Raw genomic sequence first — 27630 nt, forward strand, 5'->3', positions numbered from 1 at the left:
AGCACAATTTAATACTTAATTAAATACAGTCACGTGCTGCATAACGACGTTTTGGTCAACAATGGACCGCGTATATGATAGTGGTCCCATAAGATTAGTACCATGTAGCCTAGGTGTGTAGTAGGCTATACCATCCAGGTTTGTGTGAGTCCACTCTGTGATGTTGACACAATGAGGAAATCACCTAACGACACATTTCTTAGAATGTATCCCTATCGTTAAGTGATGCATGACTGTACTGGGGCTGTTTGCTAATTGTATATGTGCTAGTATTTTAAGCTCCTAGAAGACAGGAGACATGCTTCATGCTCCTTAAAATCTCCCATGGGGCCTGATGCAGTACTGCACATCATAGGTTCCAATTAAATGTTGAAAACGTTGAATGCTTGCATTTGGTAGCTTCTAACAACAAAGAGGAGTTTTTAAAATTGCATAAAAGGTGGTATTTTCCCCCTTAAAAATGTTTGTAGAAATGTTTTACAATGATACAACAAAATATATTGTGTCTATGAAATGCAAAGAATCATTGATTTCTTCATGAGCACTGCTTCCTACCTGTGACTAGAACATTCACTGAGCACATTGAGAGAAATATACTTAATATATATGGTAATGCTGGAGACATCAAGCATGAAGGATTCAGGTCCCTGCATGTCATGTATTTCACAGTCTACCTGGGTGGTAGACGTGATAGATCTGACATTTTGGGAAACTGCACCCACTTCTTTGCAGAGATCAGACACCTAGTGCAATGTGATTTCTAGGTTCATCAACCACCAAATACTTTCAAACAAATTAAAAATCTTTATACCTAAAATTAACAATGGAAATGATTATAAATTACGGATCATCAACTCTTACTCCTTATTTTCATAATTTCCTGGATTCTACCAATATCTGTTTGCTTGTTTCCTTGCTTTGCTTGATGAAAGAGAATCTTTAGTTGTCTCTTTCAAGTTTCTCTCAGCGTTTCTTTCATAATGTTATCTATCCTCTTTGCAATGAAGATTACACTATTCAGAGAAATCAGAAAGGTCTTTCTAAAAATATTAGGATTAAACAATCATCAAGTAAAATATTAATATTAAACAATTATCAAGTATTGAGCAGAATAAAACATTTTCAGGGGCTGGCCTGGTGGTGTGGTGATTAAGTTTGCAAGCTCCACTTCGGGGGCCTGGGGTTCGCCGGTCCAGATCCCAGGTGCGGACCTATGCACTGCTCATCAAGCCATGCTGTGGCGGCATCCCATATATAAAGTAGAGGAAGATCGACATAAATGTTAGCTCAGGGCCAATCTTCCTCATCAAAAAAAAACATTTTCAGACCTATGCCTCTGAATCATTTCTTAGAAAACTACTTGCAGATGCACTCCAACAAAATGAATGAGAATCAAGGAAGAGAGAGATATAGGAACTGGGAAATAATGGATCTAATCCAAGAAAATATTGCAGGAAACCTACAGGGTGACAACTGTTCAGCAGGTGCAGGTTGTAATCAGTCCAGGCAGTGGCAGAAATAAGGGAAAGAAGCAGGTCTCTCAGAATAGGTAGCAGGATAGAGACATTGGAAGAACATAAAGATTTTATAAAGGCAGAGAATGCAGGAAAAAAGAAAGCCTCTTAGAAAAACAAGAAAGCAAATGTAATGCTAATATACCTCACTATCTGACTATGGGATGAACAATATTTACATAATCATAATAAAAGTTGTTAATTGATTTTCAACTCTTAGAATCAGCCTAGAGTAAAAGTATGAAAGATAATAAATGTTATAAATAGAATGTAAGTGTTTTGTATTCTTGATAATATAAAAGTGTAGTTATTAGGATTTGAGAGGTAAAAGGAGGGAGGAAGAGGTGAAAATAAAGGTAGAATTGCTAATATTCTCATCTTAGAAGGTGAGAATTCAAGAGATGTTATCTATAGGTGGTAGAAAAGAAGCAGAAGTGTGTTAGTTAAATTTACAAATAGAGGAACTTTTAAAAGTGATATATCTATGTTGGGGGGAGGTGGGTAAGAGGAGGGGAGTGGTGAAGGCCAGCTAAATTTCCATCTCTTGAGAACAAGTCAACAGAGTGCCTAAATTTGTTAAATCATGAAACAGCAGCATAAGCATTTAATTTAGAGACATGAGGTAATCATTGGGAGATCTAAAAACATCAAGTGGTTAAAAATAGTTACCCTTGAGCAGAAAGGATAGAATAAGGGGTTGCTTTTTATTACAAATCTTTCTTATTTTATTTTGTACTCCTCTGCATATACTATTTGGAAAGAAAGAAACGAGAAAAGAAGAGAAAGAAATGCTGTGAAAATAAGCAATAAAGCAATCCATCAATTTTTCAAATATCCTTGCCAAGCTTTATGGCACAAGACGACCAATTTGAGTTCCTTATATTATTTACATTTAAGCTTCTCGAATCAGGACTGTCTCAGGTTTTTCATAAGAAAGCTCCTTTCTTGCTCATTTATCATTGTGTTCCTTATCACCCCTGCTTTTTCCGTTCCCAGTCATTAGTTTCCTGATTAGTCTGCACTTTCTGCTCCATTTACGGTTAAGTGAATGCTTCTGTTAAATACACTCGTCTCCAGCTTTGCAGTGTGCCCAGTTTTCTTTGCCTAACTGGTCAGCAAGCCATCTGGAACTGGGAAGAATATGATTGTGAGGTAGAATCAGGTCAACCAGCAAACGACTGAAACTGGAAAATATCCATGGCAAGCACTTTAGAATGAGTCTGGCAAGGCACAATCTTGAAGACCACTTTTAGGGGTTGGAGATATTCTGCAGAAAACAAAATTCTCCAAAGCATTTGCATTGCTTACCACCTTCCCTTGGTCAGGATCATAGAAACGTTCCAGCAGCTGAATACTGGTACTTTTGCCACATCCACTGCTTCCAACAAATGCTAGTGTTTGCCCTGGACTAACCGACACTGAGAGACCATTCAGAACTTGTACATCAGGTCGGGAAGGATATGTAAATTTACAGTCAACGAAGTCAATCTGCCCCTGGAAGTTGTCCTGTAGATGGGAAGATTGGAATTATATATGATCTTACTAAACTGTAGAATATTGAAAATGCACCTAAATCTGAGATTTAAATCCCTGCTTAAGATACCTTCAACACCATGTCTCCAAAGTGCAAATTATAAAGACAGCAATTTAGTGAAATGGTATTCTATTCCCTATTCTGGCAGGTGTAGAATAAAGGGAGGCTTGAGCAGTAAAATTAAAGGTATTTGATCTCTTATTCCGATTCTATCCTAAGAGGATTTCCTTGTCTTCCTTTCCTTGACATTCTGAATGGAAGAGAATAGCCAAAAGGTATGATTACATCACAGAAGCCAGAAACTGTCCAAACCCCTACAGCTCTGTTCCCCCAAAGATTTAAAATAAGGGCATTACACTTGAAATGACTTAGAAAGTTACTTGAGCCCTATATTGCAAAGGTGAATACCTTCAGTTTTACCATTGGAATTATGAATTCTGGAAATGGATAGACATTTAATAGACCACATAGAGGCTTTACTTTTAGTGAGTTGAAGGAGAAACAGGTCATTTGACCAATTTAAACGGATTTCTGAATTTAGTTTAACTTTGCTGGGGTTTAGGTTTGTTTTGCTCTCTTGAGCATACTATCATATTTAAAAATAGGCAGGGAAGATTAAACAACATGTGTGGGGACTACCAATTAGAAGAAAAGATATTTTGTTGAGATCAAATTAATCTTCTGGGAGTCCACATGAGCTCTAACTTGAACCCAGATAAACAGGAATGAAATCAATATTATTGGACAGGAAGAACTGGTTTTTCTACATTCCATACCAGAACATTAGTAGAAAACATAGTGGTTGGGTAGGTCTCCAAAGATGCCTAGCTTCATTCATTCTGGAACCAAGTGTGTTTTATATTACACAGAATTTAGCATTCACTGGAAATGGTTGCCTTATTCAAATGCCAGCATTATGAATAATTTTTAATGCTAATTCACTTCATTCCTTTACGTTTATAACCTACTGCCTGTCCATTCTGAGTACATATGAGTGAACCCATACACTGCAGGAATTTAGAAGCTAAGTGATATTGTAGGACCAGCCCCAGTGGCTGTTCTGCACACACACACACAAGTGCAACCCTCCCCCACTCTCCTCTTACCCCCACCTCAGTTCTTACCCATTTTTCACCTGCACCACTGTATACATTGATCAGGGGTCGTCGGTCCAGCAGTTGAAAAAAGCGTGCAGCTGATATTTTAGCTTTGGCATAACTCGGGGTGTAAGAAGAGGCTCTTCCAAGAGCTGTCGCACTCATTACAACTGAAGAGATCACCCTGCAATCGGACAGACACCCAGGTGGAGAGGGATGTAGTATGGTTAGTGTGACGGCCTAAGAGGCAGGATTTTAGGGGTCTAGCCCTGGTTCTTAGCAGCCTTGAGTAGGTCACTTTAGACTTGTCTGGGAATGTGGGCTTGGAGAGATGAGCAGTTTTCAAATTGTGTTCTATGAACAAAGGGTGAGGGGAGGATTGAACAAGGGGGGCTCAGACCTCCAAACCCTGCTTCAACTAGAACAGCCTCTTTTAAATTTGTTTGAGAAAAAAAGACTTCTTGGGGGAAAAAAAAAGGAAGGAGGCTTGAAAGATCACCACATTGGGTTGATTTTTTACAGTGCTAATGTTCTTTGAGTCTATGATAAATGTGTAAAAGATAATGACTGGTGATAGAAGCATCAATTCTGTACCAAGCATGAACATCATTCATGCTTCAGACAGCGTGAGAAAGATACAATTGCCTGTGTCCTTCTACTTGTCCTAGCCTCTAACTGTATTCAACATGTGCATAATTACTAAGCAAATGAGTGAATGAATAAATGAATGATAAACATGGTGAGAGATAGCTCTGTTGCTGAATAGACTATGATGCAAAGTAGACACCCTCCAAAGTTGTCCACCTGAACTGCCATGCAGAGCGCCTGGCTCAGTGGTGGTGGGGGCAGTGTCTTTGCGTGTTTTAGTGCTCAGTTCATAAGCAGGAATTGCTTTAGGCCAGACTTGCAAACCCAAGCATCTCCAGGAGCCCAGTCCAAAGCTTAAAGCAATGAAAAGCACCTGGAATAAAATGGGAGATGGTGGAAGGTGATCTTGCAGTTTTTAAAGAGAAGCCAGAAATTGGGAGTTTTCTGTAGTCTCCCAATTTTCACATAAACTAAACAAGTCAACAGTTTGTGATTTCCGATTTGGGTTTGTAGCTCTAAATATGCAAAAATTTAGAAAATAGACTTTCCTGATTGGGGTAGGTGGAGTGGGACAGGAGAAAAAAATTCTTCTATCTTTCTGGAAGAAAGATACAAGACGAGAAGACAGAACTCGTGGCTTGAGAATGAACCCAAAAGAACAAATTTCTATTGGAACCTCTTTCCTTAATACCCTTCAAAGCTTTCTCAGACTGTTTCCCCCTCACCCCTCTACGGACTCTCACCCCACCACACCACCCCCGCATACATGCACACCCAGTCCTTTGGTACCCTGACACCCTTGGGCTCTCACATCTGGAAATGTGAGAAACTGGACTCAAAGCTAATCTTGTCGCAAGAGCAGCCTCCAGCTATACGAAAAGAACATAATTCCCCTGTGCTGGCCTTTGCTGTCTCTACCTATGAGGAGTCTGCTGGAAACATGCCCTCTTGTTTACAGGAAGTAGAGTTCATTTTAAATAGTTCTGGGGCTGGCCCGGTGGCGTAGTGGTTAAGTTCGCACCTTCTGCTTTGGCGGCATCCCACATAGAAGAGCTACAACTCTACAACTATGATATACAACCGAGTACTGGGGCTTTGGGGAGAAAAAAGAGGAAGATTGGCAACAGGTGTTAGCACAAGGCCAATCTTCTTCTAAATAAATAAATAAATAAATAAATAAATAAATAAATAAAGTTCGGATCCCGGGCACAGACCTATGCACCACTCATCAAACCATGCTGTGGCGACGTCCCACATACAAAATAGAGGAAGATGGGCACAGATGTTAGCTCAGGGACAATCTTCCTCAGCAAAAAAAATTAATTAATTAAAAAATAGATATATATTAAAATAATTCTATGAACCATCTTATTCAAGGCCTCTAGATTTTTTCAGCATTAACTAGTATGGTAGATTGTGAAAATGGTTAATTCATCCTATTACTCTGTACACACCGCTTTGCAATATGACTTTTTTGCTCCTCAGTGATATTGAGATTTATAATAAGAAACATATATTTGGTCTTCGGCCTGTTCTGGCACAGAGCTCCTAAACGCTTGGAATTTCCTAAATTTGTGAGCCATCGAGGTGTCTTTTGTTATCTTAACAAAGTGAAGTGACATTTGAAAAGTTCCTAGGTAACCTAAGGATGAGGGCTGGTTGCCAGGGGAAGCAGCCATATGATTAGAAAGGTGGAACTTTCAGTCTCATACCCCTAACCCCACCTCCAGGGAAGGATAGGGGATCTGAGGGATCTGAGAGGGGATGGGTGAGCAGTCTTGTAGGACTGAGCCCTTAACCTGTGGGATCTGATGCTATCTCCAGGTAGATGGTGTCAGAGTTAAGTTGAGTTGTAGGACCTCCATCAGATGTCTGAAGTGTTGTGAGTGTGATAGCCATGTGAGAGAAAAGGAGAAACACACATCCGATCCTTTCCTCAAGAGGTGGATTCCATTTCTCTATTCTTTAAATCTGGGCTTGATTGTATGACTTTCTTTGGCCAAAGAGAGATTAGAAAATATGATGCACGCAGAGACTTGAAAAATGCTCGCATGTGGGACTTGCTCTCTTTTGTTACACTTGGAACTCTGAGAACATAATGTGAAGAGAACAACCTCAGGTGAGTTCGAGAGGCCACATGGGGACAGAAGCCCACTTAGAAGCCTGACTGAGTTGGCCCAGTGCAGAAGAACCATCCCAACAACCCACAGAATCTTCAGAAATAATAAATCCCAGCTGCTTAAGACACCAAGTTTGGTATGGGTTGTTAAGCAGCAAAAGCTAACTGATAGAACCAGGCTGTTTCTCCCCAGAGTGTTGATCTTTTATGACCTTGGCTGGACAGTCCTCACCTGAACACATAGCTGAAATGGAGCCCCTCATGGAGGATTAAGTAACCTCCATATCTGTAGGAAGCAGAATTCGCAACAAACACTATGCATTGGGAAAAACCAAAGCAGATTCCATAAATATTCGCTTTTCGAATGGCTGTCTTGAATGGCTTCTCCAGCTCAGTCTCAAATGCTTTAATAAACCGCCTCTCCTTTCCAATTCCAGCAATAGTGCGGATATTACTGAGGGCTTCATTTGTAATCTGAAGAATGAAAAAACGTTTTAGCAATAAAAAAGCAGAAATGACTACTTTTGTGACACTTCAGCTGCTACATGGATTAGATGTGGAGCAAATGGCAGAATGTGGTACAAATCAGAGACGCAGACATTGTTTGGGAACACAAAGAACTTGTTGGAGACCAACTCAACTGGACCACGAGTCAGTTAAACTCAAGTTCTACTTGATACTAACATGGCTTTGTTGCCTCCACTTGTGGAAGAGAGAAGGGAGAAAAAAAGTTACCTCTGGTTATCTTGAAAGCTTTTTAGCTTCTTTTTGAATTAATTTGAAATATCTAAAATGGTATCTTTAGATGTCTTCTGAGACAAAAGATATTTAATAATATAAATTTAAAATATTAGATTCTATTTTCTTAAAAAATTAATCTGACCAAATATTATATAAGATAAATTAAAATTAAGTGTCAAGTTTATCTTTTAGCCTCTACTATGAATTTGAATTTGTTTCAATCCACACTCTAGGGTAAATAATCACTGTTTCTGAATTAGGGTCCTATCTAAAAAAGGCACAAAGGTGGGTTACTTTCTACCATTGGCATAGGAAATCCTTTTGGCTTCTGCCTACTTGGACAGTGTTCACATTCCCTCTCTTAAAAGAGACAAAACCTAGATTATAGTAAATTTGTTAAAAGAGTAAGGGTGTGTATACGTGTGTGTTTGGTTTCTTATACCTGATAAATGTTTATGCCACTGTCCCCTCATTTACCCCCTGGTACCAGATAGTAATTAGAACATATTTTTAAAAGTGCATAGCTAAAACCTGAGTGTATTTGAAACCTACACTGTCCTTCATGGTTCTATTTAGGAAAGACGTTGCCACAAGTCTAGCAGACATTGAAGTGTGAAAATTAAAAGTGTGTGTCATTACAAAGGTGATGGTTCCTTTCTGTGTGGGCACATGACCTGGAAATCATTAAGCTGAAAAAACTGAACAGACAGAATGCTGAACTATCCACTCTTGCAAATGAGAATACACCAAATTGGGATGTGGAAAAAATAACTATTTGAGAGGAAATTGAACATGTAACCCTCTGTGTCTGCCCTACTATTTGTCCATATCTGCTCAAACTCATAGCCTCAGAGCTTTATTGTCACAGCCTTTGGGTGGAGGCACATATGAAAAGGGCTAGTGGGAGGTTGCTAGTCATGAATGTTTGCAGGCTAACAGCTTCTTTAAGTCTCTTTGTGTTACTCATTCTTAAGTTTGTCTGACAGCCACTCAGCCATAAACAGTCTGAAAATTGGGTCTAAGATTACCTGTCCCACTGTCTCCAGAGCCTTCTTGTCTTGAGAGGCAAATCCCGTCAACATTCTAGTCTGTACAGCTCCCGATAAAGCCAAGAAAGGGAAGAAGCACACTACGACCAGGCTTAGCTTCCAGCTAAAGAAGAAGGCAATGATCATGGCAGCAGTGATGTTAGTGAAGGAATTGACCATCATCCCGATTTGAGAGCCGGTAGCCTGCAGATCAAAAGCAATCAACCAACTCAGACACACAGTCTCTTTTACCAAATACCATTATGTGAAAAGGCTATTTTACACCAAAAAGATAGATTTTTTAAAATTATTATGATAAAATATACGTAATGTAATGTTTATCATTTTAGCCATTCGTTAAGTGTACAATTCAGTAGTGTTAAATACATTCACAGTGTTGTGTAACCATCACCACCATCTATACCCAAAATTTTTCATCATCCCCAACAAAAACTCTGTACCCATTAAATAATAACCCCACTTTGTCCTTCTCCCTAGCCCCTGATAACCTATATTCTATTTTCTGTCTCTATGAATTTACTTATTTTAGGTAACTCATACAAGTGGAATCATACAATATCTTTCTGAGTCTAGCTTATTTTACTGAGCATAAAGTTTTCAAGGTCCATCCGTGTTGTAGCATGTATCAGAATTTCATTCTTTTTAAAAGCTGAAGAATATTCTGTTGTATGTATATACCACCTGTTGCTTATCCATTCATCTTGATGAATACTTGGGTTGTTTTCACCTTTTGGCCTTAATGAATAATACCAGTTATGAACATTGGTATACAAATTTCTGTTTGTGTCCCTGCTTTTAATTCTTTTGGGTATATACCTAGGAGTGGAATTACTGGGTCATATGGTAGTTCTATATTTAAAAAGGTAGGTTCTTTTTTTTTTTTTTTTGTGAGGAAGATCAGCGCTGAGCTAACCTCCATGCCAATCCTCCTCTTTTTTTGCCGAGGAAGACCGGCCCTGAGCTAACATCTATTGCCAATCCTCCTCCTTTTTAACCCTTTTTCTCCCCAAAGCCCCAGTAGATAGTTGTATGTCATAGTTGCACATCTTTCTAGTTGCTGTATGTGGGACGCCGCCTCAGCATGGCCGGACAAGCGGTGTGTCGGTGCGGACCTGGGATCCGAACCCAGGCCGCCAGTAGTGGAGCAAGCGCGCTTAACCACTAAGCCACGGGGCTGGCCCTCAAGGTAGGTTCTTTTAAATAATGAGCTCCCCTAATGCATTTGAAGGCTGGATTAATGAAAGCTCATTTTATTCACAGCTTCTTGGGAGCTCATCTATTGAGTAATCTCATTTCATGGATGTCAGAGCTAGGGCAGTCATCCTGAGATTAATTCAGCCCTAAGCATGGGCTTTGACTTGCTTGAAAAACCCAGGCATTGGGCTTATGGTAGTATTTCTGATTATTCAGTGAAGATTTATGCTTGCTCTACAATTATAGTTTTGAAATTCATATAAGACTGTTACAAGACACCACTTTGATTCTCATTGAAGTTAGCCTACTCATTGGTACAAAGTTACATGCTGATTTAATACATAGCTGTTTAGTCAACACAGAGGGACAAAATGGATTCAGTCCCAATATAGGTGGAGATCGGACCACTGTGGTAATTATTATCTACACTAATCAAAAAATCGCTTCTTGGCCTTTGGCTAAAATCAAGTATTTCTGTCATAGAGAAAGAAATACTAATCAAAAGTATTTGATGATTCCACGCCTTCATTTCAGTTGCAGCTATGCAGATGCGACCAAAGGTTGGTGCCTTCTGAGTAGAAAACACTTGGGTGGCTACAACTACAGGACTTCTTGTCAAAATTGTAGAGACTCTAGCATTATTTAAGACAAAGAATGTAAAACAACCGAAGGTAAACTATTAGGTAATCAACAGTACTAAGGCAATGCTATTCAAGAATAATCTGCATCTTCATACTGTTTTGAAGACTCAAATGGAATATGAACCCTGTGGTTCAAAGAATTCCCATGTGTTGGTACTACCTCCCTTGAAGACAAGAGTAAAAAGCTAAATTATGAATTTATTTGTACACCTATGTTCATAGCAGCATTATCCACAATAGCCAAAAGGTAGAAGCAACCCAAGTGCCTATCTATGGATGAATGGATAAACAAAATGTGGTCTATACAAACAATGGTATATTATTCAGCCTTATAAAAGAAATGAAATTCTGACACATTCTACAACATGGATGAACCTTGAAGACATTAAGTGAAACAAGCCAATCACAAAAGGAAAAATATTGTATGATTCCGCTTTTATGAGGTTCCTAGAGTAGTCAAAATCCTAGAGACAGGGTAGAATGGTGGTTATCAGGGGCTGGGGAGAGGGAGCAATGGGAAGTTACTGTTTAATGGGTACAGAGTTTCTGTTTGGGATGATGAAAAAGTTCTGGATATGGATAGTGGTGATGGTTGCATAACAGTGTGAATATACCTAATGCCATGGAATTGTACACTTAAAAATGGCTAAAATAGTAAATTTTATGTTATGTATATTTTACTACAACTTTTTAAAAGAAAGAATTTCTGGTTGGCAAGGACTTTCAGGCATTATAGAGCATTTGAAAAGCTGCTGTCCAGTTTTTCTTTGAGATATCATTATTTTGTTTTCTTTTATTCAATTGATATTTTAAAAAATTAAAAAATGAATACAGCCTAAGACAGATAAAATATATATACGTGTATAACAATATAAATACATATTTATTTGTTTTCACAAAAAAGAGATCATACTCTACATATTACTTTGTACTTTTTGAGTTTTTTCACTTAGAGTAATATAACCATCCCTGTAGATCCTTATGTATAACACTTTTAAAAATAGCTGACTAATATTCCTTAGTATGGATGTATCATAATTCATTCAACTATTTTCTTATTAGTGGATATTCAGGTAGTTTCCAGGGAATTTTATTAATTTTTTTGCATGAGACTGTCAGTTTCTCCTCATCTTTGCAAACCCAGGAAGTTGTCATTTATGATAGTTGTTATTGAGCTGATAGGTAGAAAATGTTCTCTCATTGCTTTATTAGTATTGCTTTATTAATGAGGTTGAACAAGTCTTCATTTAATTGTCCTCTTGCATTTCTGTTTTTTTGTGAATTGCCTGTCTATATACCTTTTTTTTTTTTTTGAGGAAGATTGGCCCTGAGCTAAACATCTGTTACCAATCTTCATCCTTTTTTCCTTTTTTCTCCCCGAAGCCCCAGTAGATAGTTGTATGTCATAGTTGTACATCCTTCTAGTTGCTCTATGTGGGACGCTGCCTCAGCATGGCTTGATGAGTGATGCATAGGTCTGCGCCCAGGATCCAAACCAGCAAACCCTGGGCCACCAAAGCAGAGCACATGAACTTAATCACTATGCCACCAGGGCGTCCCCTATATACCTTTTTTCTAACCTTTTCTATTAGTTCATTTTTGTTCTGTTATCAATTTTAGGAGCACTACACATATTAGAGTTAATGGGTATATTAATTCTTGTTATAAACGTTTTTTAGTTTATCATTTGTTTATACACAAGTTTTAAATTTTTATGTAGTCTGACAAGTCTACTTTACAGTTTTCTGTCTTGCTTAAGAGAATCTCCTCTATTCCCTCCATCACTACTCTATTCAACAGTGTTTGAAAGTTCTAGTAATGAAATAAACAATAAAATAAAATAATTGGTATAAATATTGAATTAAAAAAGATAAAATTATATTTCTTTGCATATAATTTTCGCATACAAAAACCCGAGACTATATTAAATTTTTTAAAAATTGCAATTAATAAGAGAATTTGAAAAAGTGGATGGCTACAAGATAAATATGCAAAAACTAATACCTTTAGTCTCAACCTGGAACTAACATTTAAAAATGGAATTGAACAAAATATCCCATTCAAAATAGCGAAAAAAATACATCAAGAAAATGAACAGGGGCTGGCCCCATGGCATACTGGTTAAGTGCACGTGCTCTGCTGCTGGTGGCCTGGGTTTGGATCCCGGGTGCGCAGCAGTGCACCACTTGTCAAGCCATGCTGTGATGGCGTCCCATATAAAGTGGAGGGAAGATGGGCATGGATGTTAGCCCAGGGCCAGTCTTCCTCAGCAAAAAGAGGAGGATTGGTGTGGATGTTAGCTCAGGGCTGATCTTCTTCACAAAAAAATAAATAAATAAAATAAAGTTCTCTCACTTGGTATGTACCCTCTCTTAAAAAAGAAAGAAAGAAAATGAACAAGATAGTGGGATATATTAATATAGCTATAAATCTTGGTAAAAACTAAAGAGTCTGGTTTGTATGTCTCTCTTAGGAACTTTTAGTATCCCCACAATAGTGATTTGTCTGTGTGTGTGCACTTGTGTGTTTTTAAATCAGAATCAAAATGAAATTTTTGAAGAAGTCAAGATGATTTTAAAGTACATTTAGAATAATTAATGTCTAGGAATAGATAAAAGAAGGGGAAAATTTTTTTTCTTTTTTTCTTTTTTTTGTGAGGACTATCAGCCCTGAGCTAACATCTGCCAATCCTCTTCTTTTTGCTGAGGAAGACTGGCCCTGGGCTAACATCCGTGCCCATCTTCCTCCACTTTAAATGGGACGCTGCCACAACATGGCTTGACAAGCGATGCGTCTGTCCGCTCCCAGGATCTGAACCTGTGAACCTCCGCCACAGCGGAGCGTGCGCACTTAACCGCTTGCACCACCGGGCTGGCCCATGAAAGAAGGGGAAAATTTTGAAGGGAAAATTATTGTGCAGGAATCTGTCTTACCAAATAATAAAAATTTATCATAAAATTACAATACATAAAACAGTAAGGTTCTGGCACAGAGTAAATCAAATTGATCAATAAAAAAGAATAGGGAAACCCCAAGTAGTTCTAAGTGTCCACGGGAAGTTGATATTCACAGTGGGCCAGAGCATTTCAAATCAGTTGAAAATGGAATCTATATTAAATACTTTTGGAATATTTTCTATCCAGCTTGAAGGAAAAAATGCCAAATTTCCACCTTATACCAATTTTAAAATAGATTTGGCCTGGGTTAGCGATCTCATTTTTTTAAAGAAAGGAAGAAAAATATTAGAAAAACTCTTAGAAACCTTTTGTTTTTTAAAGGATATGTAAAATTTTTGTGAAATGGTTACACTCTACTCTCTGAATTTTAGTTCTAGTGAATAACCTGAAAAAGCCCCTTGTAGATTGAAGGATGCAAAAATAGAAGAGATAAGATTATGGCTTATTTATTTAACCTAAGTTCAGGAGCAAGGTGAACTGGACACTAGAATACTCAGATGATGAAATGAAATTGGTACATTTCTTACCCCATATACAAGAATAAACTCAAAATGGATTAAAGACTTAATCCTGAAAGACCTGAAACCATAAAATTCCTAGAAGGAAACATAGGCAGTAAACTCTTTGACATCAGTCTTAGCAATGTTTTTCTGGATCTGTCTCCTCAGGCAAGGATAAATAAAGCAAAAATAAACAAATGGGACTACATCAAACTAAAAAGCTTTTGCACAGTGAAGGAAACCATCAACAAAATGAAAAGGCTACCTACTGAGTGGGAGAAGATACTCGCAAATCATTTATCTGATAAGGGGTTAATATCCAAAATATATAAAGAACTCATACAACTCAATATCAAGAAAATAAGTGATCCTATTAAAAAGCAGGCAGAGAACCTGAATAGACATTTTTCCAAAGAAGACATACAGACGGCCAACAGACACATGAAAAGATGCTCAACCTCCCTAATAATCAAAACCTCAATGAGATGTCACCTCATGCTTGTCAGAATGGCTATCATCAAAAAGATAACAAATGAGTGTTGGCGAGGATGTGGAGAAAAGGGAACCTTCATGCACTGTTGGTGGGAATGTCAATTGGTGCAGCCACTATAAAAAACAGTGTGGAGGTTCCTCACAAAATTAAAAATAAGGGACCAGCCTGGTGGCGTAGCGGTTAATTTCATGTGCTCTGCTTCAGCAGCCCGGGGTTCACAGGTTCGAATCCCAGGCGCAGATTTAAGCATCACTTATCAAGCCGTGCTGTGGCAGCATCCCACACACAAAATAGAGAAAGATGGGCACAGATGTTAGCTCCGGGCTAATCTTCCTCAGCAAGAAGAGGAAGATTGGAAATGGATGTTAGCTCAGGGCCAATCTTCCTCACTGGAAAAAAAAATTTAAAAATAGAACTACCATACAATCTAGCAATTCCACCTCTGGGTATTCACCCAAAGAAAACAACAACACTAATTTGAAAAGATATATGAACCCCTATGTTCATTGCAGCATTATTTACAATAGACAAGATATAGAAGCAACCTAAGTGTCCATCAATAGATGAATGGATAAAGAAGATGTGGTATACATATACAGTGGAATATTACTCAGCCATAAAAAAGAACAAAATCTTGCCACTTGCAACAACATGGATGGACCTAGAGGGTATTATGCTAGGTGAAATAAGTCAGACAGAGAAAGAGAAATACTGTATGATTTCACTTATATGCATGATCTAAAAAACAAAACAAATGAACAAACAAAGCAAAACAGAAACAGACTCATAGATACAGAGAACAAACTGGTGTTTGCCAGAGGGGAGGGAGGTGAGGGATTGAGGGAAATAGGTGAAGGGGATTAAGAGGTACGAACTTCCAGTTATAAGATAAATAAGTCACGGGGATGCAATGTACACCATGGGGAATATAGTCAATAATATTGTAATAACTTTGTATGGTTACTAGACTTATGATGAAGATCATTTCATAATGTGTAAAAATGTCAAATCACTATGTTGTACACCTGAAACTAACATAATATTGTATGTCAACTATACTTCAATAACAAATAATAATAATAAAATAAAAAAGAAATTGGTACAAAATTTCTTTAAGCAGTAAGACAATACATATTAAAACCCTTCAAAATGATTATACATTTTGATCCAGTGATTACATGTTGAGAACTAAAAAAATAATCAAGGATGTGCCAAGCTTGATGTAAAATGATATCAAGGATGTGCCAAGCTTGATGTAAAATGATATCAATTATTTGGGAGGCTGGAGGAAAGGAAAAAACCTAAATAGAGAATTCTTTAAGAAATGATGATACATTAAAATGACGAATTATTCAGTCATTAAAAATCTATTGAAGAAGAATATATAATGACCAAAATATGCTCACATCAGATTGTTTTAGGGGAAAAAAGAAAGATTACAAAACAATATATAGAGTGTGACCCAAAGTCTGTGGGAAACACATGTATACATAGAAAAAGTCTAGAAGGATCAAAAGTAAAATATTTACAGGGATTTTCCTCTGAGTAAGAGGACTCCATGTTCCTTTGAAATTCTCCCAAATCATTGTCCATATTTTTGGTTGAACTGGCTGGGAGTCGAGACATACAGTTCAGCATTATCCATCTAGGGAGTTTTTTTCTTCCATTAGCCTCACAAACAAACCATGATTTTTCTTTTTTCCTTTTTTTTCATTTTCATAGAAAGTGAGTAGAGGTGTTGGGAGGCAAACTTGACTCTTGTTACTTTAATCCAAGTGCCTGGTTTTATCAAGGTGTTGCCTCATCTTATACACATGTGTAGGTCCCCTGAACAAGGCTGCAGGTTCTGAGGTTTCGAAACCACAGCTTTGCCTCCCTTCGACAGAAAGACAGCTCTCTGAATGTTTCCAGATTCTGGATAACAATCATCTTTCTTTCCTGTTTCCTGACAAGGCTCTTTCAGAGGCAGCTCAGAATAGCTTCTCGTTTCCTAAGACTAACTGCACCCTGGGCACCTGTGTAAGGAGGCTTTTTTCCACACACTCTTTGCTTCCACCCTCTGGGGGATACTAATAAGTCTTGTGGAATGTGAGCCTCTGGGCCTGAAAAGAATCTAAGAAATGAGTATCAGGAAAGTTCTTCTCAGTTGCTACGCTCAGAGAAAATCCAAGACCCTGATAGATGTTGACTCCTGCCATAATACTGAGTCTGAAACCTGCCTGGGAGACACTGTGCTTTAGCTGCTATTTGTCAGCATTGGAAACGGGGGAAGACGTGGCTCTGGGATAGCCCAACCCGGTGAGTTCCTATTCCATAGGAAATACATAGATAGTTATCAGAATACTCAAAGGATAGAATATCTAGTCCAGTTAACACACCGCTGGTCCCTCCAGAGCTCACCCCTTGAACTTGGGAAGCGTCTGTAGCAAGCCTTGTTGTCAGTGCTCCAGGGCTATTTCTGAGGTCATCAAACCAGCCAATGTCTTGCCCCAATATTGCTCTGAAACCAAATTTACGTAGCCTTTTTGTGAGGAGTTCTCCAGATTTAGCAAAAGCATATCCCTAAAACATAAAGGAGTCTTTAGTGATATGTTTAACATGAAAAGAGGGGAAACGCTAAATTACTTACTAAAAAATAAAATTCCTTACCTGCAGAAATTGAGTGCAAAGGGATACACAGCCCAGTGCTACAAAGAGCAGGCACACACCATTGATCTGCGACCTCTGTTCTTCTTTATCAGGAAGTGAAAAAGTCTTTGCAAGATGGTAAGCAAGGAAATAACTTTATTATTACAAATAATAGCAAAAGAAACAAATTCAAATATGTTTAAAAGAAATTTCTCTTAGGTATTGGGTTAAAAATGGTTTCACTTTAAGCATGCTAGCAATTAAACCAAAGTTAACTATGAGTATGTATACTTCAATTCCCTGTGGGGAGTGAAGCCTGGTGAATGAAAACCAATGGTTACGGTTTAAAGAATTTTTGTCTTGTTTCTTTGCCTGATGTAGGCAATTGTGTGAGTTTTTCTTTGATAGAGATGAAAAACGTGATGAAATGCCTCAAATCCTTTGTGTAATAAGGAAAAGAAAAAAGGAAGGAAGGAAAGGAGAGAGGAAGGAAAGAGGGAAGAAAGAAGAAAGGGAGGAAGAAGGAAAGAAGGAAAGGAAGGAAGGAGAGTAAGGAAGGAAGAAGGAAGGAAGGAAGAAGGAAGGAAGGAAGGAAAGGAAGGAAGGAAGGAAGAAAGGAAGGAAGGAAAGGAAGGAAGGGAAGGAAGGAAGGAGGGAAGGAGGGAAGGAGGAAGGAAGGAAGAAGGAAGGAAGGAAGGAAGAATGAAGGAAGGAATGGAGGGAGGGAGGGAAGGTGGGAAGAAGGAAGGAAAGGAAGGGAGGAAGGAAGGAAAGGAAGATACTTGAGAATCTGAGAATGTTATCTGGGACAAAATTCAAAGTATTATTATGACCTCTGTCTTTCTTAAATAATAGATGCAATAAAGATGATTTTCACACTCAGGTACCTTACCTGTTATTAGTTTTATAGATTATATATATACAAATAATACCATCATTAAAAAAGCAACTAGCTATCAGGACATCGACTGAAATTGGCTTAGGAGAGAAAAAGTTTCCATCAATCTGAGACTGACTGAGGTTGTTGCCTCTACATCTCCAGAAGCTGAAAACATTCCCCTCAAAACCCCACGGAAATTGAGAGAGGGTTTTTTTTCTGTTTATAATGAACAGTAAACTGTACTCATAACTGTATTCTGAACTTACAGGCATGTGCTCCAGTAGCTGGCTGAGGACCACGCTGTTGCAGTAATAAAATGGAAAGAACAGCTGCGTGTTCTAATGACACTGCCCTACAGTGAAACGGAGTTTAGGTACAATAAAACGTTCCTATTTTAGACTAAGTGAGGGGACTGCGAGAGTTCAGAAAAAGTACGTATGAGAGAGCTATATAATAAATCTTTATTTATTGCTCTGAATTAATTTGAATAACTAAAACAAGACCAACAAGCTGTTGCTCAAAAAGAACCCCATTTATTCAATAAATATTCATTGAGTGCCGGCTACATGCCAAATAAATCTCCCGAAAACATGGTATACTACTCCATTGACAAATCCTTTTTTGTAAAGCAAAAATAACCTCTTCAAATTATCACAAATTTCAAAGTGGGGGGAGGGGTTCTAGATTCATGAGATTTACTGTTTCTAGGACAAAGTTTCTAGGGCCTTCATGGTTCTTAATACAAATGAGAGCGGGTTCAGAAGTCACCACAGTCATTCTTCCCAGCATAGACTAACTCACATGTTTACAGAGTTTACAAATTTAGGGATTTAAAGATATATTTCAGTTTGGTTTTGAAAATCACTATGCAAATCCCCTGCAGCCCCAAGCTGTGACACAACAATTCCCATTCCTCCCTTACGTCACCTAATATAATCGTGGACTGTGGAACCCCAGACTAGCCAATTTAACTCTTATTTTATAGATGGAAAAGTAAAGCCTGAAACAGCAAGTCTTCTGTCCAAGTTCATTTAGCTAGTAGGTATTATTGGATAAGGAAATGCCTATTTTTCAGATTCCAGTGCAGTAGTTTTCTTCTGGGCATGTTCTCCTGGCTCTTGGTATTACCTATCTTCTCAGTGTTAAAAAAGAATGTTTGGCTAATGTTAAACACACACAACTGTCCAGTTCAAGATTGGGCATATATATTTCCATAATAATAATTCACAAAATTCTGCTCCATGAGTTCTTTGTATATTCTTGTTGAAATGCAACCCAATGGGCTACCAGTTCACAGGTTCCTCTGTTCTTAGACTAGCTGTAGTTTGAGCATCCATCTGTGCCATTTTTGTAATGGTAAATTTGCTTAAGGAGAAAACAAACATTCAAGAAACTCTTAATATTTACCAGATGCCAAATGTGTTACTTAACTTACTTTAATTTGAGATAATTTCCTTAAATTAGGATTCTTGAAACAACCCAGTGAGGTAGATTTTCTTGAGGTAGAGATGAGGAAACTAAGGCTCATCAAGGCGAAGCCACTTGCCAAAACACACACAGATTGTCCAGAGCAGAGACCACTACAAGGGCAGGGCTGACTGACTCCCAAGTTCATGCTTTTTCCCAGCATGCTACATCCAAATTGGTGTGTTTGGAACGCTTGGCACATTTTCCAAGTCAAATAGACCCAGGGAAAGTGAATCAGATAAATTATGCCTTACATGTATATTAAGGCTTCGCTAGATTAGCAACCAGGCTCCTAACAGTGCCCAATTGTTTGCTGGGTCCATGTTCCCAACTGTGGTCTCAATACACCAAATGCGAATATTGTGCCCTTTAGATATGTCACAATGAAAACAGCGCAATTAAAAACAGCCTATGATCTGACTCATGATTATACCCTATAAGATGAAAGCATCATGAATCTACCGATGAATATGTGATAATTATGCTAAGAGACAAACAGAAACAATCCTCTTTATCAGAGAGAAAAAATAGTAGCTTGTTTAGCATCATTCTCTGAGCAAATATAACCCTGTGAGAACATTACCCAGGAGCAAACTTTGGACTTCACCAACTAGATTGAGCTACTGTGGTCCTGCAGCCCTTAAGTGAAAAGCTCAATTGCTTGGGCTAAGTCCTTCCAAGGATTTCTGGTTGTGACAAGAAGAATCACAGAGAATATTCTCACCACCAATAACTGGTGGGGGCTCTAGGAGCAGTGGTTATAGCTGAATCATTAAGTTTTTTCTGACTTGGTCATTTCATAGACCACTAGAGCTGGAAGTATCTTAGAAATCATCTTTGTCAATCCTTCGTTTTATGGTTAAGGAAACCAAGGCCCACAGAAGTGGCATGAAGTGACCCCAGGACATACAGTACTTGATAAGTAACCAGTAGAGCTAGTTTCAGAAAAAAGGTCTCCTGATAGGGACTCTAGGACTCTTTCCACAGCAGCTCATATATAGGGTTTAGGTGAGGTTGGGTGAGTCTATTCCTTACTCTGCTTTTATGAGAGAGAAAGAGATGATCAGCAAAGAGGCTGACAGCCTGGATTTGTATTAAAAGCAACCATCTAGAGCATAGTCTTGGGTCTTTACAGACTCGACCCTACCCCTACACCTGCTACAGATACATCACTGCTCAGCAAGATGCATTTCCAGAGCCTCTCCCTACTAGAGTGTCAGCTTCACGAGAGCAGGGAGGGGCTTCGGTTTTCTTGTTCACCGCCCTGTCCCCAACATCAGCAACAGCGTCCAGCAAACGATGAGTGATGAATAAATATTTGTTGAATGATGAGTGGATTTTTCTGTTTAATGCCTGTCTTTCTCAGAGACTTGAATCTCCATTAGGGAAGGCACCATGACTGATGCTGCACTCCTAAGTTCCTAGCACCCTATCTAGGGGAGATAATCAACAAATAGCTGTTGAGTGAATAAACAAACATTTCTATTATATTTATAAGTTTGCACTTACTAGACATTAAGGAATATAAATGAATTATTTCAAAGATTTTGAGCATAAAGGGTTTCACATAACCAGAAATTCAATTTGCCAGAGTTGAAAGTCCCTGTGTTTCCAATTTCCTACCTCCCTGAAATTAGCATGATTTCCTCACTTACCACAAGTGGGCAGTGTGAAAATCAAAACTGTGGCTGAGGCCCTCCCTACACAATCAACTTGATTCTGTTTGTGGACTATTCAGGTCTTTCTTTACAACTCATGCCTCTAGGGACATTTTTCTGGTCAGGACCTCTACGAGAGAGGCCACAGAGAGAGATGTAGAAGGGGAAACTAAACCTTAGGACTCTTACTAAGCCTGACAGTGTGTAGTGCTGGCAAATCCTTTACACTAGGCTTCAGAAAAGCTGGGTTCTAGTCCTGGCCCCATCACCTAATGCTTGTGTTACCTTCAACACGTTAATCAAGTTCTCTAAGTTCTAGGTTTGTCTCCTTGTTGACCTCACAGGATTTGTGTGTATGTGTAAATTTCAATTAGGAAAACATGATAGCATTTTGATAACTAATTTTGCAATGATAAGCTTTTATTACAATCTGGCTCTACAGTCAAACTGTCTGGATTTGAATCTCTGATCCACCACTTGCTATCCTAAGTTCTTCTATGCCTTGGCTTGCTCCTTTGTAAAATGGGAACAATAAGAATACCTAGCACAGATGGTTATTAGGAAAGTTTAGTGAGCTATTATATATAAAGTGCTTAGCATTTAAGCAATGTTTGTAGTTATTATTATTATTATCACCATTATTTTATTATAGTAATAAAGTCAGATAGAGAATATCAAAACTCCTAGGAAGTGAAAAATTGAAATAAGCTTATTCTTTATCCACGTGCTATTTTACTTTTCTCTTCCTTCTCCTGTTTCCTCCCCTCTTCCCCATTTCAATAGTGCAATCAGCAGGGGAGCAGAGAATTATACAACATGCACTAACATCTGCTATTGTAAGTCAGACTTTGTACCTCAGCTGTTCAGCAAGATCAAAATGGCCCTAAAATCCTTTTGTGTTATTCAAAGAACCTGCTTTGCATTCTGATTTGGTTTGCATATAGGTACATTACCCTCTTCTAACACTAAATTTGCAGCCATAGTGCTGTTTGTTCTGGACAGGATGACTACGCGAGTGTCCTGCCAGCCCAAATGAGAGCGCTCAGCTTCGCCTTCTCACCTTGTGTGTGATGGAGACTCGAGGCATTTTTAATCCTTTAGCGATGAGAAAAAAAGAGCTAACCAAAAAGAGCTAAATACATTAAAACAAAGAGCCAACCTCTCAAAAATGACAATATCCACTGATAGAAAAACAAAAGGTATGAGGAGAATAAAACTAGTCCAGCTGTTTGCTTACCCCAAGAATCTGGCTGAATAAAAAGGCATAGAGGGGTGTGACTGTCCCATTGACAGCTGCCCCCACAGCCCCTACCAGCACGTAGGGCCATTCTGGAGCATTGAATTTCAGAATCCTTCTAACTGGGGCAGGTTCAATTTCTTCTTCCACAGGAATGTCCTTGTCCTTGAGGGGAGAGAGGGTTACGTTAATCACCCAGAAACATACACACAGATATTTTGCATATACTCTTTTATTATACAGCAGACCCTTTGGCACTCACAGATTTAAAAGTCATGGTTTGGTTGGTTATGAGTGACCTCAAAGATCCATGAGGTGCAGTGATGTGTTATTTTGTGAGAAATGGTCTTGAATTGCTTGAGACCATGCTGTGACTTGGAAGGGACCAAGCCTAGAGGGACTACTCATCTGAAGGCGAGCTTGCAGTTCTCATTTCATAATCATGTATGGATTAACTCTAATACATATGTTGGATCTTTAGGAAAAGTAACCCCCCAATTTAAAAAAATTTTTGTGCTTTAGTGACATTTACATATTTGAGGACTTCCGAAATTTTCAGGATATATCCTTCATAAATATCATAATCTAGTAACTGGCTAAAGCTCTAAGGCAGGCCAGTATATCTGAAACAGGCAAAATAATTTTAAAAATTTATTAAGTGCTGTCAGCAGTTATAATTTGCATGTTTTCTGTAATGTGTTTCTTAATTAGTACCCAGAAGTACATGGTAATCCATTTGGACTTCTGAATTCCACATTTTCATCACAAGCAGTAAAAATTATTTCAATATTTCCCTATTCTGACCTCTTTAGTTGCCATTAAAGCGACAGAGCTGGCAAATTTTTATTCTCTGAAAGGCAAATATTATATCCAGAAGCCCATTATTTTAACTATCATTTTTCCCTGCTATAGATATTACTCAGTCTTTAGGCCCATTTATTCAATAATTTATCAAGTTTGTTACCCACTTTGTTTGAGAAAGGATTTTAGATGGCTTATATGGATCTATATTGATTTTTTTTTTACTTTTTCCATTAAAATATACTAAAAATATCTATAGCAAATTGACTTACAAAACTATTAATTGGCGCTCTTTTTCATTAACACATAGCAATTTACCCTTTAGGTAGCTGAATGTCAGGAACAGACAATAGCGAGGAACTTTAACTACTTTCCTTTTGATTACAAAGTCAACGACCACATTACCAATTCGATTTAAATATAAGTCTGGCGTCATGTCCATGTCATAATAGTTGCAAGCCAAATAGGATGGAGGAAGGCAGCTCAACTGGTGATGGGTTTGTTAGTGCCTCCATTTCAAGCTCTCTCTTGGCCTGCCCTCAACGTTTGCACTTGTCATTACTACTCGCTCATGCAGCAAATCCTTCTGTTCATGATTTCATCTCTGACAGCTTACTAACTCTAGGAAATCAATGCCAGAGAGGAAGAAGGGCATCTAGGAAAGCATGAGTGGAACAGGTGTAGAAAGAACAGGGTTCTTGGATGAGCGCCACATGACCACCAATGAAATACATCACCAAGCACTTTAGTTCTCTGGGGCTCAATTACCTTATCCTCAAAATGAGAGAGTTGGACTAAGCTGTTTTGGAAAGATAATTCTCTATAGGTCTCTTGTGTTTCTACATATCTTGTGAACAGAGACAATGTGAACCTTTGTTTAGACTATTTTTTCAAGGATGTTTGCATAGCAAATAGCCTTGGAGTACAGAGATGGTGTCTCCATCCCAAGAAAAGGGCACATGTGCTTACTGCCCGTTATAAATGAGTCAGGCTCCTCAAAGGTGGGATTTCTTTCCTGTAACATACGCCCCCTTCATTTGCTGGTGTCATCTAGCCCTCTTTGCATCAACTTATGGGAAGTAGGCACTGGGCTGGGAAACCAGTGCAAACGCTGTACTCTGGCTACTGCTCTTACTGTGAGTAATAAAGTCTTTTGTCTCTGACCCAGGGCTCTTGTGTATTCTGCCAGCATCCATGAAATTGTGTCAGGCCAACTTGATAACTTCTAATCGAGCAAAATATCAGACCCTTTACAGTCCGAGACAGTGGTGGTGTCCAGATGTGGATGCATACCAGACTCATGTGGGTCAATGATTAAAAATACAGATTCCTGGGGCCAGCCTTGTGGCACAAGCGGTTAAGTGCGCACGCTCTGCTGCGGTGGCTGGGGGTTCGCAGGTTCGGATCTGCTTGGCAAGCCATGCTGTGGTGGCGTCCCATATAAAGTGGAGGAAGATGGGCACGAATGTTAGCCCAGGGCCAGTCTTCCTCAGCAAAAAAAGAGGAGGATTGGCAGATGTTAGCACAGGGCTGATAGCCTCACAAAAAAACAAAACAAAACAAAACAGATTCCTGGGTTCCATTACCAGAAATTCTAAGTTAGTAAGCCTAAGTGTGAATCTGTGTTTTAAAAAATACTCCTCCAGTAATTCTGGTGACAAAGCCCAGTTTGTGAGGTCCTCAGCAGTATATAATCTTCAAGACTCCTTCCAGCATTAAATGTCTAGGATTCCATGATTCTACGTTTTGAAAGTGTCAGCTGTGTTGTACCATCTAAGGATATTAAGCTCCAACATTTCCTGGAAACACTACCCCACATGATGATCCACTCACAGCCTGACATGACAGAAATTTTCCTGGCCTTCTGATACCTGAAAGTAAACTTAACCCTTACAACAAAAGCTAAGACATTTAAAAGCAATGTGAAGTAACTTTTGTCAAGAAGTTATCATTCCAAGATAAACTAACAAGAGGCAAAATTTAATTAAGTTGAATAATTTTATTTTGTTCCCTTGCACTAAAAGTTTGACTTTAAAGAAATCTGTCCCTTAATCCCAAAAAAGATGTGATTATCAAGCCTGAATGTTGCAAAAACTAGGAAACCTGTCCCTGAGTAATAGACTTTTGATTGACTTTTATTTGATATAGCTAAAAGAATAATAGAAGAATAAAAGAAAACAAAATATAATTAAAGTCATTATGTATGGAAGGGTTTTATTCTCTGATTTGGCAAAGCTAAAGATATGTTTACTCATCTAAAAGCTAAAAATGAATTTATTCATCTTCCCTACTATATAGGGAAAGAATAAATATATATTTACATTTATATATATAATATTTACATTTATATTTATATATATATAAATTTACATATATTTATATTTATATATATATAAATATATGCATAGGGGAAAATTTACACACTCATAAATTCACAGCACACCAGTAACTCACAGATGGAGATAAAATTATAAAAGTGTACACGTGTTTCCACACTGCAGAGTTACTGCCTCTATTGTAGCAATGTCAAGTTGCACAGTGCTCATTTGTTTATCATGTGTAAAGAAGTATCCTGCCAGCAACTCTAGTGCAGGGAGAGGGACAGTGGCTCTTGTTCATCTTTGCATTCCTAACACAATACCTGGCACGTAATAGGTGTGCAATCAATGTTTATTGGATGAAAGAATGAATGAAGCTTTTATGCCCATGGTGCATACATGCAACAAAACATTTACTTAAAAAAATACTGCTTGTTCACCTACTATGTAGATGGTTCAATACTAGACACTGAGCTTTTCCAAGTTTCCTTCCTTCCATCTCCTTGTGTAGGTCAAGTGAAAATATAACTCCCTACTTACATCTTATGTCCTGCTTTCTACACTTTATTACACTGGTTTCTTCATGCCAATCCACTGGGGTCGCCTGCCTCAATAACGGCTTTAAGATTTGATGATAAGAAATGGTAACTATGACAAAGGAGTAGTGATTCTCCAAATGAACAAATACTGATAGTCATTTTTATAAGTCCTGTCTCTGTCTTATCTCTTAACCAATGCCTAAAGCCTATCTTACAGTTCCCTGTGATGAAGTGATGGGTTTCTAATATTTGACCTTGACTTGATCTCATATATACTCTACCTTGTTTTTTTGGTTTTTTGGTGAGGAAGATTGGCCTTGAGCTAACATCTGTTGCCAATCTTCCTCTTTTTGCTTGAAGAAGATCGTCCCTGAGCTAACATCTGTGCCAGTCCTCTTCTATTTTTTGCATGTGGGACACCGCCACAGCATGGCTTGATAAGAGGTGTGTAGGTCCGAGCCTGGGATCCAAACCTGCAAACTCTGGGCCACCGAAGCAGAGCGTGCAAACTTAACCACCACGCCACCGGGCCATCCCTCTACCTTGTTTTTTAGTTTCCTTGAAAAAGATGCCTAGATATCAGAGATTGGAACCTCTAGCCTGCAGGTTTCCCTTAATCCTAAACTTAATTTTATCAGCATTATATCTAAGATCTGACTCCATTTATGGGAGCCAAAAGCACAGGTTGGAGAGCAAGAGAAACAGGCTGTAGTGTTAGTTCTGTCACCAGCTAACCATGAGACCTTGGGTCAGACCCCTCTTAGAGTTTGGAAGTACAGACTTCTTACGAAAACATCTCTCCTAAGTTTTCAGAGTCAAAACTCTAAGAGACCACAAGGTGGAGATAACTCCTTTATGCAAGTAAACCTTTTGCACTGCACATAAGATAGAATATTTCCCAATTAACAGAAAGTAAGGTTAGAGCTTCTCCATCAAAATGAGAAAAAGAAAGGATTTTGCAAGTGCTTGCGGTTGCAGAATTTAACTATTAAAATACTTTAAAATTTACTTGGTGTTAGAAATTCGGTAAGTTAAATTTTATTAACCCTAATTCTATTGTTTCCTTTTTAAAAATACTTAATTCCTTAAATCTAAGAGACTCTAATATAATCATCATACAAACAAGCAATATTAATACAAGCATAAGACATTTTCCTCTTGGAGCGCTAGCAAAATCACATTGGCTTCCCTGTCTTTGTTTTCCTCCTTCTCCCTTTCTCTCCCTTAACTAGAGAGAAAACATAAAGTGGCATCCTTTTAAAATTACACTGGTTTACATGTAATTGAGTTTAATTGTTCCATCCTAATTTACAATGCTGATGAGTAGACTATTACACAGAGCATTTTTATTTCCCTAAAACTAATCTCTGTATTTGATTTAGGTTTCCTTTTGTTTAAATGACTCCCTTCTGAGTTTTCTCTGCATCATAAGAACTCGATGGGAATCTGATCTCCAGGTCTCTGGGGAATCTGATTGTTCTCTGCAACTTCAACAATAACAACAACAACAAAATCAGATTTTCTTTTCCTTTCTTCCTAACTCTCTTGCTTTTATTGTCAAATGTTTACGTAGAAACTAGAAAGAAAAGAAACATAAAAATGCAAAAATTGAATAGGATTGGTGCTATCATGTTTGACATTTCAATGTAGTGTTTGGTTCTTTCTCCCTTGAAGC

At 38.3% G+C, this 27630-nt stretch overlaps 1 protein-coding gene across 3 annotated transcripts in view; it reads right to left on the reverse strand.

Annotated features, from left to right (window-relative positions):
• ABCB11 (ATP binding cassette subfamily B member 11) overlaps positions 1–27630 on the reverse strand; it is an 80170-nt gene that overhangs the window by 4653 nt on the left and 47887 nt on the right. For all 3 annotated transcript variants that reach the window (XM_087434953.1, XM_014785878.2, XM_087434952.1), the window contains exons 18-24: positions 22298–22462; positions 17077–17181; positions 16828–16989; positions 8622–8825; positions 7085–7326; positions 4173–4329; positions 2823–3020 (exon numbers count right to left, since the gene is read on the reverse strand). In XM_087434953.1, coding sequence (XP_087291079.1) covers positions 2823–3020; positions 4173–4329; positions 7085–7326; positions 8622–8825; positions 16828–16989; positions 17077–17181; positions 22298–22462 — 1233 coding nt within the window. The remainder of the gene's footprint in view (positions 1–2822; positions 3021–4172; positions 4330–7084; positions 7327–8621; positions 8826–16827; positions 16990–17076; positions 17182–22297; positions 22463–27630) is intronic.

The sequence above is a fragment of the Ceratotherium simum genome, chromosome 9 (assembly GCF_057802395.1).
Source record: "Ceratotherium simum simum isolate JZ-2026a chromosome 9, ASM5780239v1, whole genome shotgun sequence".
Classification (NCBI taxonomy): domain Eukaryota; kingdom Metazoa; phylum Chordata; class Mammalia; order Perissodactyla; family Rhinocerotidae; genus Ceratotherium; species Ceratotherium simum.